The 22,414-nt window shown below is 41.7% G+C and overlaps 2 protein-coding genes and 1 long non-coding RNA gene across 6 annotated transcripts; 2 read left to right on the top strand and 1 right to left on the bottom strand.

Moving 5' to 3' along the window:
- Positions 1 to 291: 291 nt before the first annotated feature.
- On the bottom strand, positions 292 to 5,025 carry rangap1b (Ran GTPase activating protein 1b). 3 transcript variants are annotated; one of them, XM_034859750.1, is made up of 17 exons: positions 4,896 to 5,025; positions 4,451 to 4,569; positions 4,183 to 4,310; positions 3,961 to 4,020; positions 3,652 to 3,831; positions 3,406 to 3,540; positions 2,971 to 3,129; positions 2,775 to 2,888; positions 2,587 to 2,686; positions 2,309 to 2,393; positions 1,719 to 1,890; positions 1,543 to 1,626; positions 1,297 to 1,399; positions 1,077 to 1,165; positions 726 to 847; positions 473 to 636; positions 292 to 387 (listed from the first exon to the last, which is right to left on the bottom strand). In XM_034859750.1, the coding sequence occupies exons 2-16, from the start codon at positions 4,560 to 4,562 to the stop codon at positions 543 to 545; spliced, it is 1,737 nt and encodes a 578-aa protein (XP_034715641.1). In that variant the 5' UTR covers positions 4,563 to 4,569; positions 4,896 to 5,025; the 3' UTR covers positions 292 to 387; positions 473 to 542. The 3 variants fall into 3 exon arrangements, with proteins under 3 accessions (XP_034715641.1, XP_034715640.1, XP_034715642.1); XM_034859749.1 differs by having other exon boundaries at positions 491 to 636; XM_034859751.1 differs by lacking the exons at positions 292 to 387; positions 473 to 636 and having other exon boundaries at positions 722 to 847.
- Positions 5,026 to 5,794: 769 nt separating this feature from the next.
- On the top strand, positions 5,795 to 19,089 carry zc3h7bb (zinc finger CCCH-type containing 7Bb). 2 transcript variants are annotated; one of them, XM_034859740.1, is made up of 21 exons: positions 5,795 to 6,066; positions 6,902 to 6,963; positions 7,084 to 7,120; positions 7,440 to 7,637; positions 8,607 to 8,765; positions 9,042 to 9,182; positions 9,262 to 9,313; positions 9,418 to 9,644; positions 9,764 to 10,058; positions 10,653 to 10,711; positions 10,865 to 10,964; positions 12,496 to 12,657; positions 12,792 to 12,997; positions 13,084 to 13,184; positions 13,287 to 13,468; positions 13,716 to 13,795; positions 14,170 to 14,441; positions 14,752 to 14,857; positions 15,585 to 15,693; positions 15,901 to 16,034; positions 16,539 to 19,089. In XM_034859740.1, the coding sequence occupies exons 2-21, from the start codon at positions 6,905 to 6,907 to the stop codon at positions 16,572 to 16,574; spliced, it is 2,715 nt and encodes a 904-aa protein (XP_034715631.1). In that variant the 5' UTR covers positions 5,795 to 6,066; positions 6,902 to 6,904; the 3' UTR covers positions 16,575 to 19,089. The 2 variants fall into 2 exon arrangements, with proteins under 2 accessions (XP_034715631.1, XP_034715630.1); XM_034859739.1 differs by having other exon boundaries at positions 9,418 to 9,653.
- A 522-nt stretch (positions 19,090 to 19,611) lies between these two features.
- LOC117936586 lies at positions 19,612 to 21,872 on the top strand. Its single transcript, XR_004654980.1, has 2 exons — positions 19,612 to 21,096; positions 21,187 to 21,872. It is a non-coding gene; the product is annotated as an uncharacterized LOC117936586 (long non-coding RNA).
- Positions 21,873 to 22,414: the final 542 nt, after the last annotated feature.

Here is a 22,414-nt window from a genome sequence, read left to right as displayed (position 1 = left end):
GCCAAAGTTGACTGTATGTTTTCCCCAATTTATCAAGACCTGGAATCAGTTAAACCCAACATTTTTTTAGCTATGTAGGAACGTGGTCTATAAAAAGATGCATTTTTAAATGCAAAGCAGAAGTTGCCAGGATGACATTGTGTAATGTAAGCCCCACTCCAGGATACAATCAGTTTCATTCTTTACACATTCACCCGAAGGTTACCTGATGTGTATTTCTATATTTGTTGCTATAAAAATATAAGTCGCGAATAAAAGTAGAAAAATAAAAAACTAAGACATTCTGGACAATTTTTTGCCTTCATAAAATATACAAATAGGGAGTGGAGATACATTAAGTGGTTGTCCGAGTCCCTTGTTCAAGTGTACAGTTTCCCTGTGTGTGTGTGTGTGTGTGTGTGTGTGTGTGTGTGTGTGTGTGTGTGTGTGTGTGTGTGTGTGTGTGTGTGTGTGTGTGTGTGTGTGTGTGTGTGTGTGTGTGTGTGTGTGTGTGTGTGTGTGTGTGTGTGTGTGTCCCACTGGTTGGTACAGGCAGTGGTTGATCAGTGGGATAAGCGTTGCTCTTGGCACTTCTTCTCCAGAGCGGAGCTCAGGTTCTCACTAGCACTGCTGCAGGACTCCAGAGTTTCACTGTTCCTGCACATTCACAGGGACAGAACGTACACCGTGACATACGCACACATATCAAAAACATATCAAAACGTATAGATGAGAGATGGTCCTACTTGGACATGAAAGTGTGAAGCATCAAGGCGTGGTGCCGGGGGAAGTATTCCTGCTGGACAGCGTGCTCCAAACACAACAGCTGACCTGGGACCAGTGACACCTTTTTCACCTTCCCCTCTCCCTGAAACACGAAACAGAAAAGTAGAAAACTAAAAGGAATTGTTTTTATATCAACCAGTGATAGAAAGGGGAAGAAAACTATGTCAAGTGTATTACAGTCTAAAGATAATTAGTTACTGTGTGTAGAACTTTAATGTGATTTGACTGTATTTAACAACCCTGGTGCCCATTAGCTCTGGGTCAGACTCTTTGGACACACAGAGTTGGGGGGTGCTGCAGCAACACTGTACCTTGAGGAATCCCATCATGACCAGAAGGGTGGAGAGGAAGCAGTACGACTGCAGGTCCGAGCCAGAGAGGAGCTTCTTCAACACAGCGCCTGGGAGACATAGAGACGCACGCAGGTCATGTAATGAGACGGCAAGGGTCCTTACACAAAGGGTGAGATCGATCAACTACAGTATTCAAACCACTAGTTCGCCACTTCCTAGTAGTAGCATTTTTATTCACCAATAGTTTCAAACACTGCAGTCTTGGTCTCTGGGTCCTCGCTGTACAGAGAAGCGATTTTCAGAAGAACATCAGCGGCCTTGTGTGGGTCAGAAGCATCCACCTGGTGAGAAAAAGACTTTTAACCATTCTGTGCACCTAACTCAGCAATCTTAACATGAAAAAAGGACTGTTAGATCAGATTGTGGGAACACCAAACAACAGGATGGGACACTTCAAATTCACTTATTTTAAATAAATTCCTACTGTTTGCTGCAGGTTTGTCCTCATCTCGCCCAGCTGAAGGAGCTTCTCTGCAGAGGGGCAGCTGAGGAAAGACACGATCTCTGCCTGAGGGTGGACACACACAGAAAAATAACTTCAAGCAGACCTGCTGTCTGGTAAATACAAAATCATGAAAATGTATGTTCATGTCATCTTACTGGGCTCTGAGGTTTTACAGGACTGTCGTCTTTTCTTGTTATTCCATTTTCCTTCACAATATCACCGTCCTCCTCGTTGTCTTCATTACAGTAGTCACTGGCATCATCATCATCATCATCGTCGTCATCGTTTTCATGGTCATCCTCATCTTCAGGTTCTCCCTCATCATCACTAAAGTGAAGTCAAGAGAACAACTTTTTTTTTTTCCACAGTAAAAACGTACTTATTCAATTACCAAGTTGTGTTTTTTTGTACTGAAAGAACTATGTAGGTTCATTGGATTATTTAAAGCTATAGTTTGTAGCTTCTGTCGCCCCAATGAGGAATTATAAGTAATGACAACAACACTGTTGGCGCATCAGGCTAGCCCTATGTGATCTCGCACCCCCACCCCCAGGCAGACACTAGTAGTGTTTGTCCCATCAAATCCCCCCCCCCCCCCCCCACACACACACACACACACACACACACAGGACACAGATAATTAAAAAAAACATGGTAATTCTATCAATTAATGTGGCAATAGCTTGAGTGTAACGGACGTTCATTAAAATCAAAACACACACACACACACACACACACACACAACCTGAGTGATGCCAGTATGTCTCCTTTGTCCATGTTTTCCATAGCTTCCCTCAAAGCCTCGCAGCCCTCCTCTCCCAGACAGTTACCTGTTAGTCACATAAAAATAATGTCTCTTAATTTAACCACAATTTTACATCTATTCTGACATTTAACAATTTTCTAAGAAGATTCTCTGGAAATCATCACTTTTCTGTGGTTTTCCCAGCCATTGGGAACTATCTCATGAAACTGATACTTCTGCAATGATAGCGAGACCAGTTCCACAGTCAGCGTTCGTACCGTTCAGATCTACTTTCTCCATGTGAGGTTTGTCTGCGACAGCCTGAGCCACCACCAGAGCTGCTGCCTCCGTGATTTCCCCGAATGATAGATTGAGCTCCTGAAGATGAGAAACAAAGCAGAGTGCTGTCATTAGCCTGCTGACAAGGCAGAGGCACACAAGGGCTGAACTTTGATGGTGAACTTACCTTGAGGATTGGCAGGCCCTCTCGGAGGACAGCAGCAAGGGCGATGGCTCCTTCAGAGCGGACCAGACAGTCTCCAAAGTTGATCAACTGAACATTCCTCAGGTGCCTCAGAGCCTGCATGGCAGAAACTCTTTGACTCAAACAGAAGCGCTACACATCTGTTATTACTTATAGGGAATGTGTGAACAAGCCTTACCTGTGCCATTGCCAGCGTGCCCCTCTTGGTGAAGGTGTTGTCATTAAGGTTGAGATGGCGGAGCTCAGGGTTGTGTTGCATGGCTGAAGCCAATGCCGTCACCCCTGCGTAACTGATACCATTCTGGGGCATGTGGACTTCTTCAAGGCTGCCTATCACCTTACATGGACAAATACAGAGAAGTCTAAGATTTCAAATATACAAAACATGTGATAGAAAACAGAGCTGATATTTCTCACAATCTGGAATTGTTACAACATAAAGATAATTAGATTTTTAGAAATTCTGTTTGATGTTTTTCTCAATGGATAGTAGTTGTTATACCAATATTATTAATGTACAGCATCAGAATAAAAACTTGATTTGTTAGGCTAGTGTTAGTCCATGCACTAAAGATACTGTCATTCAATTTGGGGGGGGGGGGTTATTTCCTACCTGAAAGGCCTTAGCCAAGGCACTGGCGCCTTCATTTTCCAAGCGGTTCCTCCCTGCGATGAACACTCTCAGTTTGAGTGGAGCTCCGTGCGTTAATGACTGTCTGTGGCACTCAATCAGAGCTTCAGCAAGGATCTACACAAACCATACAGCACTGTTACAGTCCGCACTGTGATGCAAACATGCATTAAAACCTGATCTGTGTGGAACATTTTTTGCAGTGGTGGTTGGGTCAAGCAAACTCACCTTTCCTCCTCCGATCCCCATGCCACAATTGTTGAGCCTCAGCTCCCTTAAGGTGTGGCAGGAAGGGCTCTTCAGCAGCTGCTCGATTCCCTTCACACCGTCTGGCCCAAAGGCATTATCACTCAGGTCCAGCTCGGTAAGCCTGGCCCCTGCACTTATTAACGCACTGCCCAGAGACCTCTGATGGATGCACAGAGACGCAACATATGACACATCCATGTTTTCAGAGTGGATATCAAAGACATATATTACAACAGTTCCTCTCAAAACCAATCCCAAACTGTAGAAACCAGTGGCTGAAATTCTCACCAGGGCAGTTGGGATTTCAGAGCGCAATCTTCCGGTGAACATGTCGCTCCAATAGCATCTCTGAAAGACACAAAGAGCTTTAAACAGAAATAAAACAGTGTGGTGTGTCCTTCTTTGCTAAAGCAATGTGCAGAAGGAAATTGGGTTGTATGAAATTATCATAAGTAAGTGTGGTCTTGCCCATGTGTCTTCACTGTGAAAGCAAAACTATGAACTGAGTACCTGGAGCTGGTCTTTGCTCTCCAGAGCCTTAGCAATGGCCCGGGCTGCATCCACACCCACAGTGTTCCCCTCCAGGCGCAAAGCTCTCAGACCATGGTACTGCTCTATCTCACAGACCAGCTCCTCCACTGAGATCACAGAAAACAGGTTATTAAGTCTTAATGTCTTAATAAGAAAACAGCCACCTGTCCTCTGATGTCAGCAGTACACAGTGGCGGATAAAATGAGGAAAACTAGACCCTCTCTGCTGCCCTGCTCCACATCTGACCTGATTCTGCGTTGTCCAACTTCAATCCCGAGCCTTTATAGCTTAACTCCCCATCCACGACGTGGGTCTTGGAAAGAGCATCAGCCAGCTGAGCAATGTCATCTGAGGCCATAATGACTCTATGTTCCAAAAGTCAGACATTAAAGAATAGGATCGGGATTTACAGCTAGTTATCGTTACATGAGCGGTAGTACAGTAGTTTGTCCAAAATCAAGAACTTATGTTCAATGACAGTAGATACATTACAAACTGGTTGTTTCAACAGTAATAACCACTATCAACAGTCAGCTATTTAGCTAGCCTTATTGGTGCTAACGTTAGCTAGCAGAAGTGCGCAACATAAGAAACGTTGACACGACTAGTTAATGTTAAACGAACGTGACTGTGAAGTCCTGACTTTGTGTTGAATCCGTCATACAGATCTCACTGAAGCATCGAATCTTACCAAAAAGAGTAATATGTGAGGGAAACGATGGGGAACACACAACACACGCCGCTCTTCCGTGCAGCGCGCCGGTTGCTCAACTTTGTGACGTCACGTTGTCCCGGTTTCTTTTTCGTTATTCTGTTTACGTCAGAGCTAGCTAGTGTTTTTACCGCCATCTGGTGTTCGAAGTACGTCATCATCACCCGCTTGTATTTGTTTTAGATCTGCGGCTACATGCCGCAGCTGGACCTTATTGAATCCAAACCATACTGTATTTTATTAATTAATATATTATTAATTATTGTATATTATTCAATAATAATATACAGTCTATGATACAAACCAAACAGTGATAGATGTGCAGACTCACAGACTGTATGATTGCAGAGTAAAATTGTATCAGCAGCTTCGAAGCTGCTGATACAATTTTACTCTGCTCAGATCTGAGGCAAGTTGAACTTCTTAAACTGGCCCAAGTAGGACATCCTCTACCTGGCGTTTTTCCTGATGGTATTTTACATACAGACTATTATCGTTTAGATATGTATTAACCAAAAGTATTAGAAGTGTATTATGAGCTCTATAGGATACATCTTGATCAACTACACCATAAAATTTTGTTTCCACATGATTACATCTGCAATAATAATCTAGGGTGTAACACTTAGCTAGCTAGTTCAACATTAGACATAAACATAAAATTTTGGTGATAATGCTTTTGCATTTTACTTCTGAATTTTTATTTAGACGATATTCTAACACTTTGAACACAGGGTCCCTATAACTGTAATAGAGTATTTATACATTGTGGAAGTCCTGACTTTTTCACTACTACGTCACTACTTTTCCCATCACTGGAGAATACGGAACTGCACACGAAAATTAAGCCCAACCAGACAGTTCTGACTGCCCTCTTGTGGCCGTACTTCTCCTGGAAACTTGTTGCAAAAATTCACTCCCCATAACAGCTACAACAGTTAGCTAGCTAGTTAGCAGCCGGTCAGTACCCAACAGCAACCGTAGCGCAGATAAACTCGTTCTCCTTCCACATACAAATGACAGGGACACTATACTTACAGATATGCGCCTGGACATTGACTGACATTCGGCTAGTTGTTCCTGTCTTTTTTGCCAACGCTCTGTGAAGCTATCTCTGATCTGAAAAGCGCTGCAACTTAGCTAACTCTCGGTGAGTTGCCGTGCTAACGAGGGCTTTGGCTATCAACTGGAGTTCCACTGGTATTAAATCTAGTTACCGTTAGCTTGTTAACACTAGGGTTACAAGATATGTAGCGTATAACAATGTCAGCTCAACAATAACTGTTTGTAACCTGTAAATTAAGCAATACTTTGAACGTGACTTGAAAGATATGAATTTCTTTAACGTTAGCTAAAATGCAGTGCTTACGCTAGCATGCAGACAGAGTAAATCGCGTTAGCTGGCTAATTCTAACTATCGATAGGTAAACCCAGGTAGCGTTAACGCTATTATACACTAATGTCATCATTAAGAGTTGTATTTGAACGTACGTCGCTGTCAGGTTAACGTTAACGATACTGTTGTTGGAGCTGACCATATGGGAGGTGACATGCATGTTAGCTAACGTTATACTTTTCCCAATTGTTATGGCTAACGTTGTAGCTGACGTTCAGATGCTTCCTAGCAAATTTGTCCGCAATGTAACGTATGCTGCAATAACGTTAGCTACTTTTTGGCGAACTGTGTCATCCTTAATATAACTAAATGCTAACGATAATTAGCCAGCCTCATCGTTAGCTGTTGTTTACGCAAGTCCGATGAGTGCTTAGCGTGTTTTAGTGGCAGGCCTTGGCTTGTCCAGGACGACTGTAGTTAGCAGGGTTTACAAAGGTTTAAAACGATTGCAGAATATAGCCTTATCCATCATGATACTATTGTTATGTGTCGATACGGTATATTGAACGTAGATGTCAAAGCTGTTAATACTGTTGTGCAAGAAGTGTAGTTTTAAACTGTTGCAAGTCAACCTTGTCTCTACCTTCAGGCTATGGATCATGATCGCCAAAAACGAAGAGAGGAAATTCAGAAAGCCATGAGCTTTATCCAGTAAGTGCCCAAATAATATTGACTTTTAATGCCTCTTTACAACTAATTCGAGGTTTATTGAGAAAAGTGCACACCCCTTGTATATCGAGAGCAAAGACAGCTTATTTTTTTTGTCCACAGGTCATCATTGCCTTTCCCAGAGCCAGAAAGTTATGAGGTTTGCATTTATACTTTTCATCCAATTTTCCTTTCACTTTTTCTCAACAATGTGCTCCAATACTCACAGATTTCAAAATGGCGATACCCACATTTTGTTATGTTGCACCTAGATGTAAATTAGATCTGAGAAATTGTGATTTATCTTGTCCTACATTTTATTTCTTGCTTTTGTTGTTCCCCTCTTTTTCTTCTTTGTGTTCTTCTGAACATCTCATGTCACCTTCCTATATATTTTTTTCATGTCAACCTTCTCACTCCCTTCTTCTTTCCCCTATTATTCAATCTCTCTTTGACCTCTCTCTACACACTCCCTTCAGGCATTTCTGACCCAGTTGGTGTGTAACTTGCTGGATGAGGGCAATTCTTGCTTTAGAGATGGGGACTGTCGTCAGGCGACCCAGCAGTATGGGGAGGGAATCAGTGTTGCCCGCTATGCTCAGGCTGAGGCCCTCGTCATCCCCCATGAGCTGCTCGAGAGCCTATATGTCAACCGGGCCACTGCCTGCTACCAGATGGTAAGGGGGAAGTAGGGATATGTTACTTGCAGATGCTTATGTGGACAAATAGAAAACGCATTAAGGAACATTTATTAGTTTGAGTTATCATTGCTCAATTGCTAGTAAACCAACAAAATAAACTTTTTTTTTAATAACAGCCAAATATACTAGACCCTCTCTGCTGCCCTGCTTCACATCTGACCTGATTCTGAATACATATTTGTGAATTTAAGTACAAAATAAATAAGGTTACTGTCTACTGGTGTTCCGCTGGGGCCTCCGTGCTGCCCACACAGCCGCCTTTACCTGGCTAACGGGGGCACAGAGCTCCAAAGAGCCGGGGATACAAGCAGGCGTGGGGGCGTTAGATCTGTGCAGAGCACCGAGACAAAACACGAGTCACATCAGCGACAGTGTGATAACATCTAAAACACGATTCCCTCTCAGTGGTTTCTTTGACATGACAAATGCTTTGAATGAGTACTTTGATGTGGCCCACGACACGTACACACCCCCTGTCTCTAACCGGTCGAGGCAGATGGCCATCGACTAAGAGCCAGTTTCTGCCTGTTAAAACCAAGTTTTTTTCCTGCCGCTGTCACACCAAATGCATCCTCTTGGTGGACGTGTTGGGCCTTAGTCAATTATTAAGTAGGGTCTAGACCAATCTATCTGTAAAGGTTTCTGAGATAACGTCTTTTATGCTTTGTCACTATAGATAAAATTGAATTGTATATGCGTACACACTGCTATAAGAATGTGGTCATATGTAGCCCAGACTACCTCCGATTGTTGACTGAGTGATCGGTTTCAATGCATGCTTTATGCATCCTGGGTGCATTCACAACTTAGAGCTGTCCACTTGTAAACGGAGCATTTCAACAGATTTTAATTCCAGGTGGAAGCTGTTTTTTTGTTCCATGTAAAATGGCTCTTAAATTCCATAGCCTTTTCTCTTTCTGTATATCTCTGTTTTCTCGATCTCAGAGGGAGTATGACCGCGGTGTTCAGGACTGTGACAGTGCACTGTGTGTGTCGGAGGGCAGTCGCAGAGCTTTGTACCGCAAAGCGATCTGCCTGAGAGAGTTGGGACGACTCCGGGAGGCCTACGAGTGTGGAACCAAATGTCTCCTCACTGCACCACACGTATGTCATCAACAATGAAAATACGATTACAAATGACTTTTCCCCCACGTGATTTAAATATGAAGTTTGAAATGAAAGATTATCTCAGGAAATTAGTTCATAGTGATGGTGAGTGTTTTAGTTAATGCATATTTTGAATAAAATAATTTATTTCAGTATACCTATTAAGTCATGGATAGGATTTATTTAATGATTTAGACTAAATTGTGCTTCTCATTAAAGCTCAAACTTAAGGTGAATGGTAATTGGGACTTCTTTTTGTGATTCATTTACCAGGACAGGCAGGTGAGTGACCTGGCTCAGGATCTGGCCAATAAACTAGGCCTGAAGGGCCGTAAGGCTTACATAAGCCCACAGACGGAGTCCACAGCCACAGAAGGGGAGAGTCATGGGGAGACTTCCCCACCCTCAGGAGAGGTGGGTGCTGTTGTTGCAGTGTAGAGCTAAATACTGAATGAGAGGCTAATAATGTTTTGTTTTTTTCCTTCTTCTTCAGATGTCCTCCAATGGGCTGGAATCCATGGGGGACATGGGGGACATGGGACAAGGTATGACCAACTGGCACAACCTGAGCATTTCTGCTCCTACCCAGCCCTCCATTTGTTTCCCATAATAATTTTCTTATCTCCAGCACTGTTTTCTTCCTTTCTAGCTGATGTGTCCAATGCGCAGTGCATCCCTGCTCCTTTGGCCACACCCATCCCAGTCAGTGATGACCCGGCAACGCCTGTGACTCCATGCACCGACTTGTCAGAGAGCCCCAGCAACCAGGGCCTGCCTCCCATGCCGTACTCCGTCCCTGTGTCGGAGCACATTGATGAATGCAACAGCGTCCTCAAGGATGAGTTAGACAGCCTGCTGGAGTGCATTCCCAAGAAAGTGAGTGAGGTGAGTGAAGGACGGAGTTTGATCCACAACCAACATGTGTTTTTAGTAAGGGTGACTTTAGTTCCCTCTTCATGAAGTAATGCTTTGTCTCTGTTTGTCTCCTGGTCCAGAGTCCAGTCCAGGGTGCTATCCCCACCAACCTCCCTAACACTGCGGTGGGTCTTCGGCCTCCTTACTCCGCGAACCTTCCAGCCCCATCTTCCCAGCTTCACCCAGCCTTCTTTGGCTCCTCCATCAATGACATGCCCGCTTTGGAGCCCTACTCGCCGCTGGCCCAGAGGGACCAGGGCTCCACCCAGGCGCAGGACGCACTGGGAGGCTTCCCCACTGGGGTCACGGATGGAGAAGGAAAGTCAGAAGTTGCCACTGGTGGGCTGGACTCATTGTCTGAGTACACTCTCCCTGGTGAGCAAATAGTCTATATCTTAATGTGCTTTTATCTCATTTAGGGAAAGCAGTTTTGTTAATGTTGGACTGAGCTGTCTTGGCATGTTGGTTGTTGAACAAGATGCTAGTGAGAGATAATGTTGGACAATTTTACACTTCAATCATTGGAAAAGTTATGAAGCTCATCTTTATCATTATGGTTCAGACAAGGGGTGACCCCGTATACTCAAATATTTGATCTTTGGATTGAAGGAGCATGATTCTACTTCCAATTTCACAGTCACATTTTTGCAGAGGCGTTATGAAATGAGGATCATGCCATTTTTGCTATATGACTATAGAGACTTTCAGCTCTGCACACAGTACTGTTGTTTACTGAAATGATTTTGTAATTAGAAGCATGCCTACAATGTAAAAAAATTTTTTTATAAAACTATACACACATTTTTACCCATTGCAGTGTGTTAGCTTGCGCTTGCTTAGTTACCAGAGTGCAGTTCCTAGGGATTTGGCTTTAACCTGAGATGTGCGTCAGCAGCAGACAGTGTGAGTCAGCACCATTACATTATGGGATCTGACAGCAGTGTGTGTCCTTTTGTCTGTGGTCTTTAGGGGGACGAGTGTGTCACAGCTTCATCCCTGGATTGCGCAACCACAGTGCTGCACATGCTGTAAGTAACGCACCCAATTACATCATCTCTTGCAGTACAAACTGATTTTACATGTTACTGTAAATCATGCCAGTTTTTTAAATAATTTGCAGCCATTTCTGACCATAACCATAGACCATAACCACTGCTAATTAGCCTTTATTTCTTCTTCAGAATGGTCCAGCAGGAACCAACCTCTCTCTGCTCTCCAGGAATCCTCTGGCAGCAACACATGAGTTTCGGCAGGCCTGTCATGCCTGTTACAGCCGAATAGGTTGGTTTAATGTTACAGACTTTCTCTTACTCGCCTGGGATCTCATAGCATTGTAGTCTCTGTTAGCACACAAAATGTGTGCATTATATGTGAAATATTTAATCATTGTTTTCAAGGGATGTTTAGTCATTATGAATTAGTGGTCGACCAGTTTTATTGATATGCGGCTGCTGCGTTGGCCGTTTTTTTGCTCTGTGTTGCTGGAGATGCTGGCGTTTACGTGCAGACCATGCCCTGCCCCTCCACTACTAGCACCATGGCAGTCTTAAATTACAAATCAAGCACTTTATTTCAATGGCTACTTTTCAGGTTTATTGTTTTCTTAAATTACTTAATGTGTTGACAAAGGACATTTAGTGCTGACTTGATTATGTCTGTCTTATAAAATGCCAGCAATCAATGCATCATCAAGGCTTTGTTGCAGATGTTGATGAAAGTTTCTTACCCTTGCGCAGTTAACCATTTGCAGTGCCCATCCATAGGATGCGCATTACATACATAATTTGGTTCATTTGAATGTAAGATGAATGCAGAAGTGACACTGATCTGTGTTTTTGTTTATTATTTTTAAAGAACTGGCGGCACAGCAGATTCCAAAAACAAATCCAGAGTTGCAGGGTTTACAATTTTATGATGTAAGTTGAGTGAGCAAAATCAGTATCGGCTCCAAATATTGGCTTAAGAAAATCGGCAGCCCGTATCGGTCATCGGCTAAGGCGGATGAAAAAAAAAAATCCGTATCGGCACCAAAGAATCGGTCTATCCCTATTATGAATACAATAGTTGAACACAGAATATATCACATCCAAAATAGTGAAGCTCAGTAGCAACATTCTCGGCAAAATAACCTCACTGACCTGTACAATAGATAAGTGATTTAAATAAAAAAAGGTAAATCCAACCTGTCAGTGTCCTTGCCCTTGTCCTTGTCTGCTCTGGTTCCTGCTTCAGATTTTCCTCAGTCAAAAGTAACAGACTGAACTCAGGTGTGGCCGAGGCTGTTGTTGGTGATGGAATGCTTGGGTCCTGATTCTGATAATGACGATGATGATGAAATGTTCGTACTACAATTCTGGTTGCTTTTATTGGTTAGATTTTTTATCCTGTGGTATTTCTTAGTGTTTTTTTAGGGCGTTGGTGTCTGTTTTTGTCTTATTGATTTGACTGGTTTGGGTTTGTAGTGATGGTTGTAGTTTTACTTGCTGCTCAGATGTTATTAGTGATTATGGTTAAATATATGTCTGTACTTATTTATCTGGATTTAACTAGTATTGTGCTACACTTTTTGATGGGAAAACTGCCACTTTTTATTATGAAATAAAATAAACTAACTATTTTAAATTATTTAAATATACGGTTGTATTCCATGTGCTTATTATACAGTGCCCCACTTGATTGTTTTGGATGTATGCTGCACAACAAGTTGATTAAAGGCACTGGAATTGCAACATCATTCACAGAATGTATTGCATCAATCTTGCCACATTGCTTACTTGTTTTACAGGATCATTTAATCTTCTCTTGCTCACAGGTCCACGAGTGATGGACTACAAGTATCAGCCGGAGGCAGCGCACCGCTGCAAAAGGGATGTGCTGCTGTGCCGTCTCAAAAATACAGATGATCCCACTTGGAAGAGAATCCGGCCACGGCCTGCACGGAACAACTTCCTGGGGGCATTTGTACTCTGTAAAGGCATGTATAAATCACTAATACAACAATTTAATATATTTTAAAGGTGGAAAAATCTATTTTGTAGCCCCAACAGCCAAACTGATTTGAAATACTGCAAAAATTGTTTAATAACTTACTCCTCCTTGGACTTACAGAGGTGCAGGAGCGTCAGGAGTGCCAGTATGGGGAGAACTGTACGTTTGCTTACTGCCAGGAGGAGATTGACGTGTGGACCCAGGAGAGGAAGGGCGCATTGAGCCGAGAGCTGCTGTTCGATCCGCTGGGCAGCACCGAGAGACGGGCGCTCAGCGTCACCAGACTGCTGCAGTTCCACATGGGCATGTTCATGTTCCTCTGTGAGGTAGGACCACAATCTCTTCAAACATTCTCTTCTGGAGCATTTCAACAAGACTTTGACTTCGATGCATCTCTTTCCTCTTTCAACAGGAATGTTTTGACAGCAAGCCTCGCATCATTAGCAAGCGCAGCAAAGAAAACCTAGCAGTCTGCTCAAACCTCACAGCTCGACACCCGTTTGACGACAACAAGTGAGTGTAAAGGGGTTTCCGTCTTAATTTTGCTCAAGAACGTATCAGTTTAGTTAGTTTTAATAATAGTGTGATGAAAATTCTATAATCTATCGGCTACAGGTGCCTGGTGCACGTGGTGAGGTCAGCCAATGTGCGCTACAGTAAGGTGCGTCCCCTGCACCCTCTCTGCCAGTTCGACGTGTGTCGTCACGAGGTTCGCTACGGCTGCCAGCGGGAGGACAGCTGCTCCTTTGCTCACTCCGTCATAGAGCTCAAATGCTGGGTCCTGCAGCAGGATACTGGTAGGTAGAACAAACAGCAGTTGTCTTTTCAATTTCTCAAAAAATGTTGTGAATGAAATAAAAACATTTACCACTTAACTGAAACAAAATTAATCTAGTACATAATGTTGCTGTCGTTTCTAATAAAGGTCTGCCATATTGCTAATACTTAAATTATGTCTTGCCAAATGCAACTTGTACTTGACTAAGAAAACAGTGTCTATAAAAGTAAGTAAAGGGTCAAAGAGCTGCTCCCTATTTCCTTCAGGTATCACCCACGAAGAGATGGTGCAGGAGTCCAAAAGGCACTGGCAAAGGCTGGAGCAGAACGCACAGAAGCAGCAGAAGGTGAGACCGGAAAAGGGAACCGAGACAGTTTTTCTTGTTTTTTTTTCTTACCAATTAAGTAGCAGTTTTCCCTGTACTGCTGCTGGAGTTGCTTCAAATGTACTGTGTTAGCCCTGGTGGGGTGAGGTCTTCTGATACACGTGACACGCCAGCCAGTTCGTTTCACGTGAGAAGGAACTTCACCTAAAGGACATAACGAGCATGGAAGTTAATGCTGTCCCCTTAGACCCTACTTAACCTATCCTATGTATGTGTGTAAAAAAAACAACTAAATGTTGTCTGGGGTTTTTCTAAAATTCTAGCTGGTAACAAAAAATGGATTTGTTTGTCTTACAAACATTAACATCTTGTTTTTCTTTTTCCATGTGTTTCAGCCTATCCATGTCCCCCATCCGAGCAGCAGCATACATGCAGGAGGAGTAGGGGGAATGGGAGGTGGGGGTGGAGGAGTAGGGGGAGATGGCATCAGTGGGGGTGGTGTGGGCCCAGTGGGTGGATTGGGGGTGGGAGGGTTAGGAGCAGGGGTGGGAAGAGGGCGTCCCCTTAACCTGAAAATGAAGTTTGTGTGCGGCCAGTGCTGGAGAGAAGGACAGGTCAATGAGCCCGACAAGAACCTCAAGTACTGCACTGCCAAAGCACGGCATAGGTGAGGCCTCTCCCACATAGAATACATGGCACTCACTAACATTTGTGTCCCTGAGGCAATATGACACAGTGTTTTCAAATCTGATCTTTAAGCCTGATTGTCAATGGGGCAGTTTACATGTCACAGACTTTCATTTGTGTGTTAAGGACGTATAATCTGCCGTTATAACGCTGGTTATTGCAGTAGCAGCCCATTTGTATACCAAAGGAGGAATTAAAATTTTACGTCCACTACTGCGAATATGCACGTGGTAATTTGAACCCTGTTTGTGTGTTTTTTTAAAATTTATTTTGGCTCTCTGTCTCCTTAGCTGGACCAAGGAGCGTCGAGTCCTGCTGGTGAAATCATTTGAGAAGAAGAAGTGGGTAGTTGTTCGGCCTCTGCCCTTCTCCCGCACGTATCCACAGCAATATGACGTGAGTCCTTAAACACTCCATTCTCTTCTCACATGCTGAGTTCAATTGTCTCTGTTTTATAACATGGGGAACAGGTGGTGTTGTAAATATCCTTATCCTAGCGTCTTATTATTCTTTAGCTGCCACTGGGTTTGACAGTGTTTTTATGTTCACACTTTCAACTGTGTTAAATACCATGGTAATTGTAGGATTTTTTAGTGCTGTCATATGATTAAACTATTTAATTGCATTAATGTTATAGTTGACTCACAATGAATCACACTTTTTATCTATTCTAAATGCCCCTTGATTTCTTTTTGTCCCAATACTTTTCCTCATTTAATGCTCTTATCAACATGGAAAAGTGGATTGGCTTGCTTTGTGCAAATAAAAAAAAAAAAAGGAAAACAACATTGGCTTATAGCCTACTGTAGTATTCAATTTCACATGTAACATTCTCACTTTGAGCAAATAATGGCATCAGTTGTGTGCTTGAACCATCAAGTGGTATTTCAGACTGGACGTGCTGCGATGATAGCTCAGTTCCTCAGTATATCATCATCAGTATATCAAGAATTACAACAATTATTTTCCAAAACAGTTAATCGGCTATAATTGACATAAATAACAACAACAAAGGGACATTTTCACAATTTAGAATTACAATTTAAGAACATCCAACGGAGAAACTCTGTTACAATGCTGTTGGCCTCACTTAACACTTTATCTTTGCCTGTGCGACATACAGATGTGTGTGCATGTGATGAAGCAGAAGAAGTGCCACTATATTGGGAACTGCTCATTTGCTCACAGTCTGGAGGAGAGGGATGTCTGGACGTACATGAAGAACAACAGCTGTAAGCTCCAGAGATTTTCAATGTACAAACCAGTAGTGGTATGTTTAGATCTAAATTTAACCATGTTACTCCTCAAATTAAATCCTTTCAATCCTTTTGCCCACCACTTCACGTCATGATAAATTACATTGATTTTGAATGTGCGCAACACGCTGCATCAAAAGTTACTGAGGTTTTCTTCTCTTTCTCCCCGTCACCTCACTGCAGTGAGAGACATGCAACAGATGTACGAACTGTGGCTGCAGCTGACCAATCAGAGTAGACGTACGGATAGCTCTACTGTGACCCCGCCCCCAGAGGACAAGCAAGTCACCATAACAGCAGATTACACAGAAAGCATGGTGAGTGCTTACAACACTTTCATCAGCGATTTAACCTCCCCTCCTTTCGCCAGAGTATCATGTGTATATTGGACATTACTTTTTCGCCACTGTCATTAAGAATCTAATAATGTTGATTAATACGTGTTTTTATTTTATATTAGTGGTTAGGTTCAGGCGTGAGGAGTGGGGATTGGTTCGTGAAGGAATACCAGAATACAAGCCAATCGGAGGTAGAATTAGGCATTATCTTTTGGCGTCAACAAGTCTAGCGGTTCCAATTTAGCATCTACCACCAACGTATTCTATGGAAGTAACTAGTCATTTTAGAAAATGGCTGCCATGGTCATAATAATACTAATCTTGAGTGGCCCAATATCCAGATTTCTTCTAAATATATTGAGCTATACGTGACTAATTTTGGTGCTTTCATCACAAAACAAACAATAGGTAAGCTATTGTTCTCGATTGACTCGATTGTTGGTAAGTTTGACAGAAGAGCTGTGTTGATGTGTATTGTTTCAGGGAGGCCGGCGGTCGTCAGATGGGGATAATCTCTGAGTGTTGCTGTGGTGACTAGAAGCAGCTGATCACCGCTGAGCTGCAGACAGAGACAGACCGGCCTGCCACACCAGCTACAACTTAACAGTCACCGCGCCAGTCTGACCTCCTCTAACATCTTTTCAGCCGTGTGAGAGCAGTAGGACACCCAGCCCTATATACACACACACACACACACACACGCACAGTACCTACATATAGTACATACACACAAACAATTGAGTACAGCAAATGATACACAAATCACAGGCACCGCTGAACACAACGAGAAAGCTTTGTAAGTGAAATTACAGATTTAGGCTTTAGTGTTACCTGTAGTTACATTCAGCACCTTCAGGTTCCCTTTTAGCAGATTATACTGCAGAAATTCCACAGGCAACTAGTTTTGCTCTGACTAAAATGATCAACTAGTTTTCCCTAGTGTTCACCAGGCACCCCTTTTTTTTGTTTTATTTTGATAAAAAACACAAGCACTGAAACAATTCTTGGGTGGGCGTGCTGGTCGCTGTCCTTAAATTTAGCTTGGTGATTATTTAAAACTGAATTAAAGCCCGGTACTCATACGCTTAAAGTTGACATTTTAACTTTGGAGTGTCAAGTCTACAGTGCTGTTGACGGCAATGGAGACTAAAGAAACAAAAGTATTGTTTAAAAAACAAAAAAAAAGAGATTCTTGGTGGACTCTTCGTTAAGCTGCGTAACAACCAAATTTTAATCTCCTTCCTTCATGGGAATATTGCGAGAGGGTCAACAATTACTTTCTGGAGATTAATAATTTGTAGCATAATTGTTTGTTTTTTTCAAAGGGTAGTTGTACTTGTTATGTTGTCTGCCATATTGGTAGAACACTATGAATGTATTGCCTGCATGGGCCTTTTAAACTTGGAAATTGGTCATTTAAAACGTTGCTGTGGTTGTGGAATGTATGCAAGTATACTTACATGCCCCAAATCAAACTTGTGTAACATGACAGTTTTCCCCCTCCCCCCGCTATAAATATAACAAGGCCTCTTGGAAGCTGGCTAACCGTCCCTGCATGGGACGAGCACAGACATCTACACTCACTCACATTATTACCTTGTAGTAGCTGTCAGCCGGTGTCCATGTGGTGGGACTCAAAGCAGGCCTGAATGTCAGCTCCTCTCAGGTTGAGTTGGGGGGGAAGACGATGTGACAATAGAAAGGTCTTAACTAATCACTTGTTGCTAAAGTACACATGGCCAATGGCTCAAAGCAATTGTTGCCAAAGCAACCAAGGGGCTGTTCTCCATCATGTAATGTAAGCTTGTGGTAAGCAGCTGACAGAGATGTGACGCTGGTGTTGGAGGGCTACAGAGAAGTGACTGCAGCACATGTACAGTCCTGGCTAGAGCTGCTCTCAGCATCAGACCAGTTTAGACTGCAGGCGCCCATTAAGAAATCATGACCTCACTTGGACTGAAGCAAAGTGAAAATACAGCCCGTTTAGAAGACTTCAGTTGTAAAAAAACATGAGTTTTGTAATAGTTAAAGAAAAAAAGGATAATTTAAAGAGTTAAGTGCTGGGAGAAAAAGACTAATGAAAAGAATGGAGAATTATTAAGAATGTATTTTTCTATAGTTGATTGTGAGAATATTAAAGATAATTAAAGGGCAAGTTCTTCAGTTGAACTGGGGTCAATATTTCACTGAAAACCAATCATGGCCTTCAAATGGAAAGCCGTGTTCCTCATACTTCCACATGTTGTGTTCCTGATAGCTATCAGTAGCTCCTAATATCAACATTTTCATTAAAGGAAACCTGTGAGCCTGAGACAGGGAAATCATTCTCACATATTGTGCCTATGAACAACACATTAACATGCAACATGAACATGCATGCAAAAATGTGTGCACACACACACACACAGACACAGAGGCAGGATGCCATCTTATTCTAGCCTTTAATGTGGACAGAGACACGATGGAGGTATGTCTTTATTCAGATACATATTCACACATATTATACATATTTACAAATAATGGTATACTAATAATAATAATTGATAACTTAGCAGTTAAGCCTAATAAATATATAACCTGAAAACCTGTATTGATTACATAGAAGAACTTCTTGTTATTGAGGTAATGCTTAATGATATGTATCGCTGAACTAGATGACTATAGTGAATTTTTTTTTGCTTTTTTTTTTAATGTTTCCTTTTTTTGTAATTTTTGCTTTTTTTGTGGGTTGTTCCAGAAAGGGTTTGTATAAAGAGATTGATGCAGAGATTGATTTGAACTGGAGGGTTAAATCTTTCACACTGAGAGAAGAATGAAAGAAATAGTTGCCCAACTTGAGTTTTTTTGACAAGTTCAGCAGCTAAACTGGACGTACAGAATCAGCAGTGTTTCTGTTCTGCAGTGTTAAGGCCAAACTTCCGGGAAGCTGCACCCTATTTTGAGCATTTTTCCTATCTGCAGTGACCTCGCCGATACTCCCAAAATACTGACATACACTCAACCAGAACATTATGGAAAATTGGAGCAGCACGTTAAAAAAAAATGAAACAGCAGGATATATTACCTGTAGGAAAGATGATTAAACCACAGTATAGTGTATGATTGCTTTGTGATACTCCATTTTGTCAGTGGATGAATAGAAAAAAGATAAGTGGTTGTGACACCAATTATCCAGGTCTTAAAGGTGCACTATGAGTTCCTGCATGATTTTAGCGCAATTTCATTTTTGTCTCAAATCGTAGGCATCTCTCCTTGATCCGCTAGCTGCCTTCCTCTTGAATACACAGTGAAAAAGCCTGGTCTCGGGAGACAACACAGGGGTCTTAAATGTCAAACAAACACTAGGAGCACAGGCTGTGCACCTAAATACAACACCACGTTCCAGCCAATCACAGACAAGATGGTTGTTGGAGGGGGTGGGGGTTAGTGACAGTAAGTCAGTTAGTCATGACAGTTACGGAAACATGGGGGCAGAGGCGAGCTTGCTCTGTTTTGTTTGAAATTTACTTGGAACATCAACAGAAGTGACCATGCCGGAACTCATAGTGCTCTTTTAAAAACAGACTTCATGCCCAATCAAGATTTAGACGGGACAGCCCAGCCTGGGCTAAGCCCAAAATACAGATCTCGGATCAGTTTTGCTGGTCACTCAGTAGCGGTTTTGCGGATTGTAGATAATGAGCCCTCGTCTGGAACAGCCCAGGTATAAGCTTCTTTGAGGGATCTTATTACTACTATTCCTAGTATTATGATGAATATGATGACTATAATGATTGCTAACTATTGACTATTTCTATTTCTTCTCAATATGCTATTGATATATGTATGTTAATTGCGATGTATAAATCTCTTTATATATGTATCCATGTATGAATATAATAATAACGGTAAATATGCGTCTGTGTATGCAGCAGTGCACAGCTCTGTCTGGGAGTCAGTGAGCAGAAAGACGCCCATTCTCTGATATTTAATGTAAGGCGCTTGAGCTTTTAAACCTACAGGCGTTAACGTCAGTTATCAGCTACCCAAAGGTCGTCAGTAGTAGAAGACGTTTCACACAGTACGGTAAACCTGCTATATATTAATGTTGTCTGAGCTCTATTTGTAGGTCTTAGGATTATTTGGGCACTGGTCAAAGAAAAGATAAAAGATAGCTGACGATTAAAGTTGAATGTTTTGCCTTTGCAGTGTCTGTGTTGATCCTACCAACAGAGCTTGCTGCTGTGCGTTTTTGTTTAAATTGATTCACCAGACAAAGACAGATCTGGAAACAGAAGCATACATAGTAGCCTATATACTCCCGTATAGCGCCTTATTCAATATACTACACCTATAAGATGATACATACCCCTATTGTATAATCCTGCTGACTATATACAGTATATGATACCTGACACCTATTATGATACTTAGACACCCTAATATGGTAATTTAGATAAGAGATGGCGGAGCTGTTTTTTTTTCTGTGGCTGTGGAAGAGTTTTCTGTGGTCAGTAATGTTTCCATCTTGTTTTTCAGGGTGTTACAATGGTAAAAAATGTAGGAGAGTGCCGCCACTCAAATGCTCTTTCATTTAATTGTTGTCAGTTCAGTTATGAAAGCAGCCGGGATGGTAAATTGACAGCAACGAGCCGAAGCTTGGTAAATCTTAATTTTTTCAGAAAAACATATGTTGCAGGTAAATAACCAAAAGGTGAAATTTAATTTTCATATCCATATGGCTACATTAAACAGTGAATATGCATTTTTTTATATATTTTAGCCAGTGTGACATGTGGTCAAACAAGTCACCATTCATGTTTGAATTCCGGCCTTTAAAGATATGTTTAGTAAATGGGGCGGGGAAGAAGAGCATTTTTTTGGGGGGGGGTTACTAATACTGTAACTGAATTGCATGGGAAAAAACAGTGGAACATGTGCTGCATGTTCTGTGTGTGTGTGTTAAATGCAGGCGAATCATGACGCAAACTTAAGGTGAGGCAGGTTTCTGCTACTTTGTGAACACACAACAAATCTTACTTTGTAATTTGTTACACATTGGGTCAGATTTCCCATCATAAAGGGGCTGTAATCGACATTCTGAACATAAATACAACCGCAAACGAATATATGGTATATAGTGAAGTATTAGCATCCTGAGCAGAGAAGGAAGTCACACTCGCTCTGTGTGTTGGAATCTGAGTTTCTCTGTTCTTTGTTTTGATAGCGGGTCCGGGGAAAATGTTGGCATTTTATTTAGTAAGGAATGTTCTTTGAGAGCCGTATGGAGCCAATCCCAGCTCGTTGTTCCTGTATTTCGAGTACAGCCCCGTTAAACAAACTTGGTTCACTCTTTTGTGTATCTTTACAGTGTGTCAGCTTACCTTACCATATACAGCTGATCAACACTATGCACCAATCAGAGCCAGCTAGAGACAATGTTGGAAAGATCAACAAAATCCTGTCACTTCAAAAGGCTCTTTTGCACCCCCCCCAAACCCCCCCCCCCCCGCCTCCTGATACAGTTTGACGTATGAATGCCAGCAATAACGCACACCTACACAGCCACAAACAAATCTTAATTTATCGGTTTTCAATCAGTTAGAAATCATTTTTTATTTGAATTGTTTTCAACAACTCTTGATGAAGAAACCAGGGTTGTGTGAAGTGGAAAAAACAAGGCCTCTTTTTGTACTGTATTTTTACATTTGTTGGTTTTATGTTGTATCTTCTTGACTTTGTTTTCTCTTTTCTCCTCCCTGGTTGAAAGTTCATGTTCTCATAAGTGGACCAAATCTCTTGAAAGCATTTAATAATAAACAGACTGTTTTAGAAAAAAAAGAAGTGTTTTTCCCTTTATCGAAGCACACAATTCACATTGTCAAATTGTAATAATTCAGTCAAATACTCATGGGCATAATTATAAAGGGTTGGTTTACGGGTCAAATACCAAATGACTTTTGTGGTGATCAGAGCATTTCAAAATGAATGAATCGATTGACTGTGCTCTGGATATGGAAATTATATTTTACTCTTCAATTAATTCTTTCTCTGAAAAAAAAACACCTCAATATCATGCAATGTAACAATAATACTTCCTTTCTGACAGTTATCAACTGAATAGAAGTTTTTTATGACAATCCAGTGTATTGTATGTTGGGTTTTCCAATACTACCTACTACAGTATGATTATAAATGTTATGAATTGGTTATATTTGCATTGTATTCTTTTTAAACACAAATGGTTAATACAGAGTTTGGAAGAGCATATAGAGTTTATAAGTTATTATTTAGTAGGCTGCTCATTGCATAACCTCTTTGAAAAAACAAAAAACGATTTGATAACAGTCTGCTGCGTTCAGGATCAGTAGGTTTTTTCA

This window comes from Etheostoma cragini, chromosome 21 (assembly GCF_013103735.1).
Source record: "Etheostoma cragini isolate CJK2018 chromosome 21, CSU_Ecrag_1.0, whole genome shotgun sequence".
Lineage (NCBI taxonomy): Eukaryota > Metazoa > Chordata > Actinopteri > Perciformes > Percidae > Etheostoma > Etheostoma cragini.
Note: the sequence above shows the minus strand (reverse complement) of the source record. Positions and strands in the feature narration are given on the sequence as shown.

What these genes read in the sequence shown, in the direction of transcription:
- rangap1b (XM_034859750.1), bottom strand. Translation starts at nt 4,562, where the DNA reads ATGGCCTCAGATGACATTGCTCAGCTGGCTGATGCTCTTTCCAAGACC. An exon ending in GCACGCTGGCAATGGCACAG is followed by an intron (nt 2,889 to 2,970) that starts GTAAGGCTTGTT and finishes TCTGCCATGCAG; the next exon opens with GCTCTGAGGCACCTGAGGAA. An exon ending in GGAGAAAGTAGATCTGAACG is followed by an intron (nt 2,394 to 2,586) that starts GTACGAACGCTG and finishes TGTGACTAACAG; the next exon opens with GTAACTGTCTGGGAGAGGAG.
- zc3h7bb (XM_034859739.1), top strand. Translation starts at nt 6,905, where the DNA reads ATGGATCATGATCGCCAAAAACGAAGAGAGGAAATTCAGAAAGCCATG. An exon ending in AAAGCCATGAGCTTTATCCA is followed by an intron (nt 6,964 to 7,083) that starts GTAAGTGCCCAA and finishes TTTTGTCCACAG; the next exon opens with GTCATCATTGCCTTTCCCAG. An exon ending in GTCTCCTCACTGCACCACAC is followed by an intron (nt 8,766 to 9,041) that starts GTATGTCATCAA and finishes TTCATTTACCAG; the next exon opens with GACAGGCAGGTGAGTGACCT.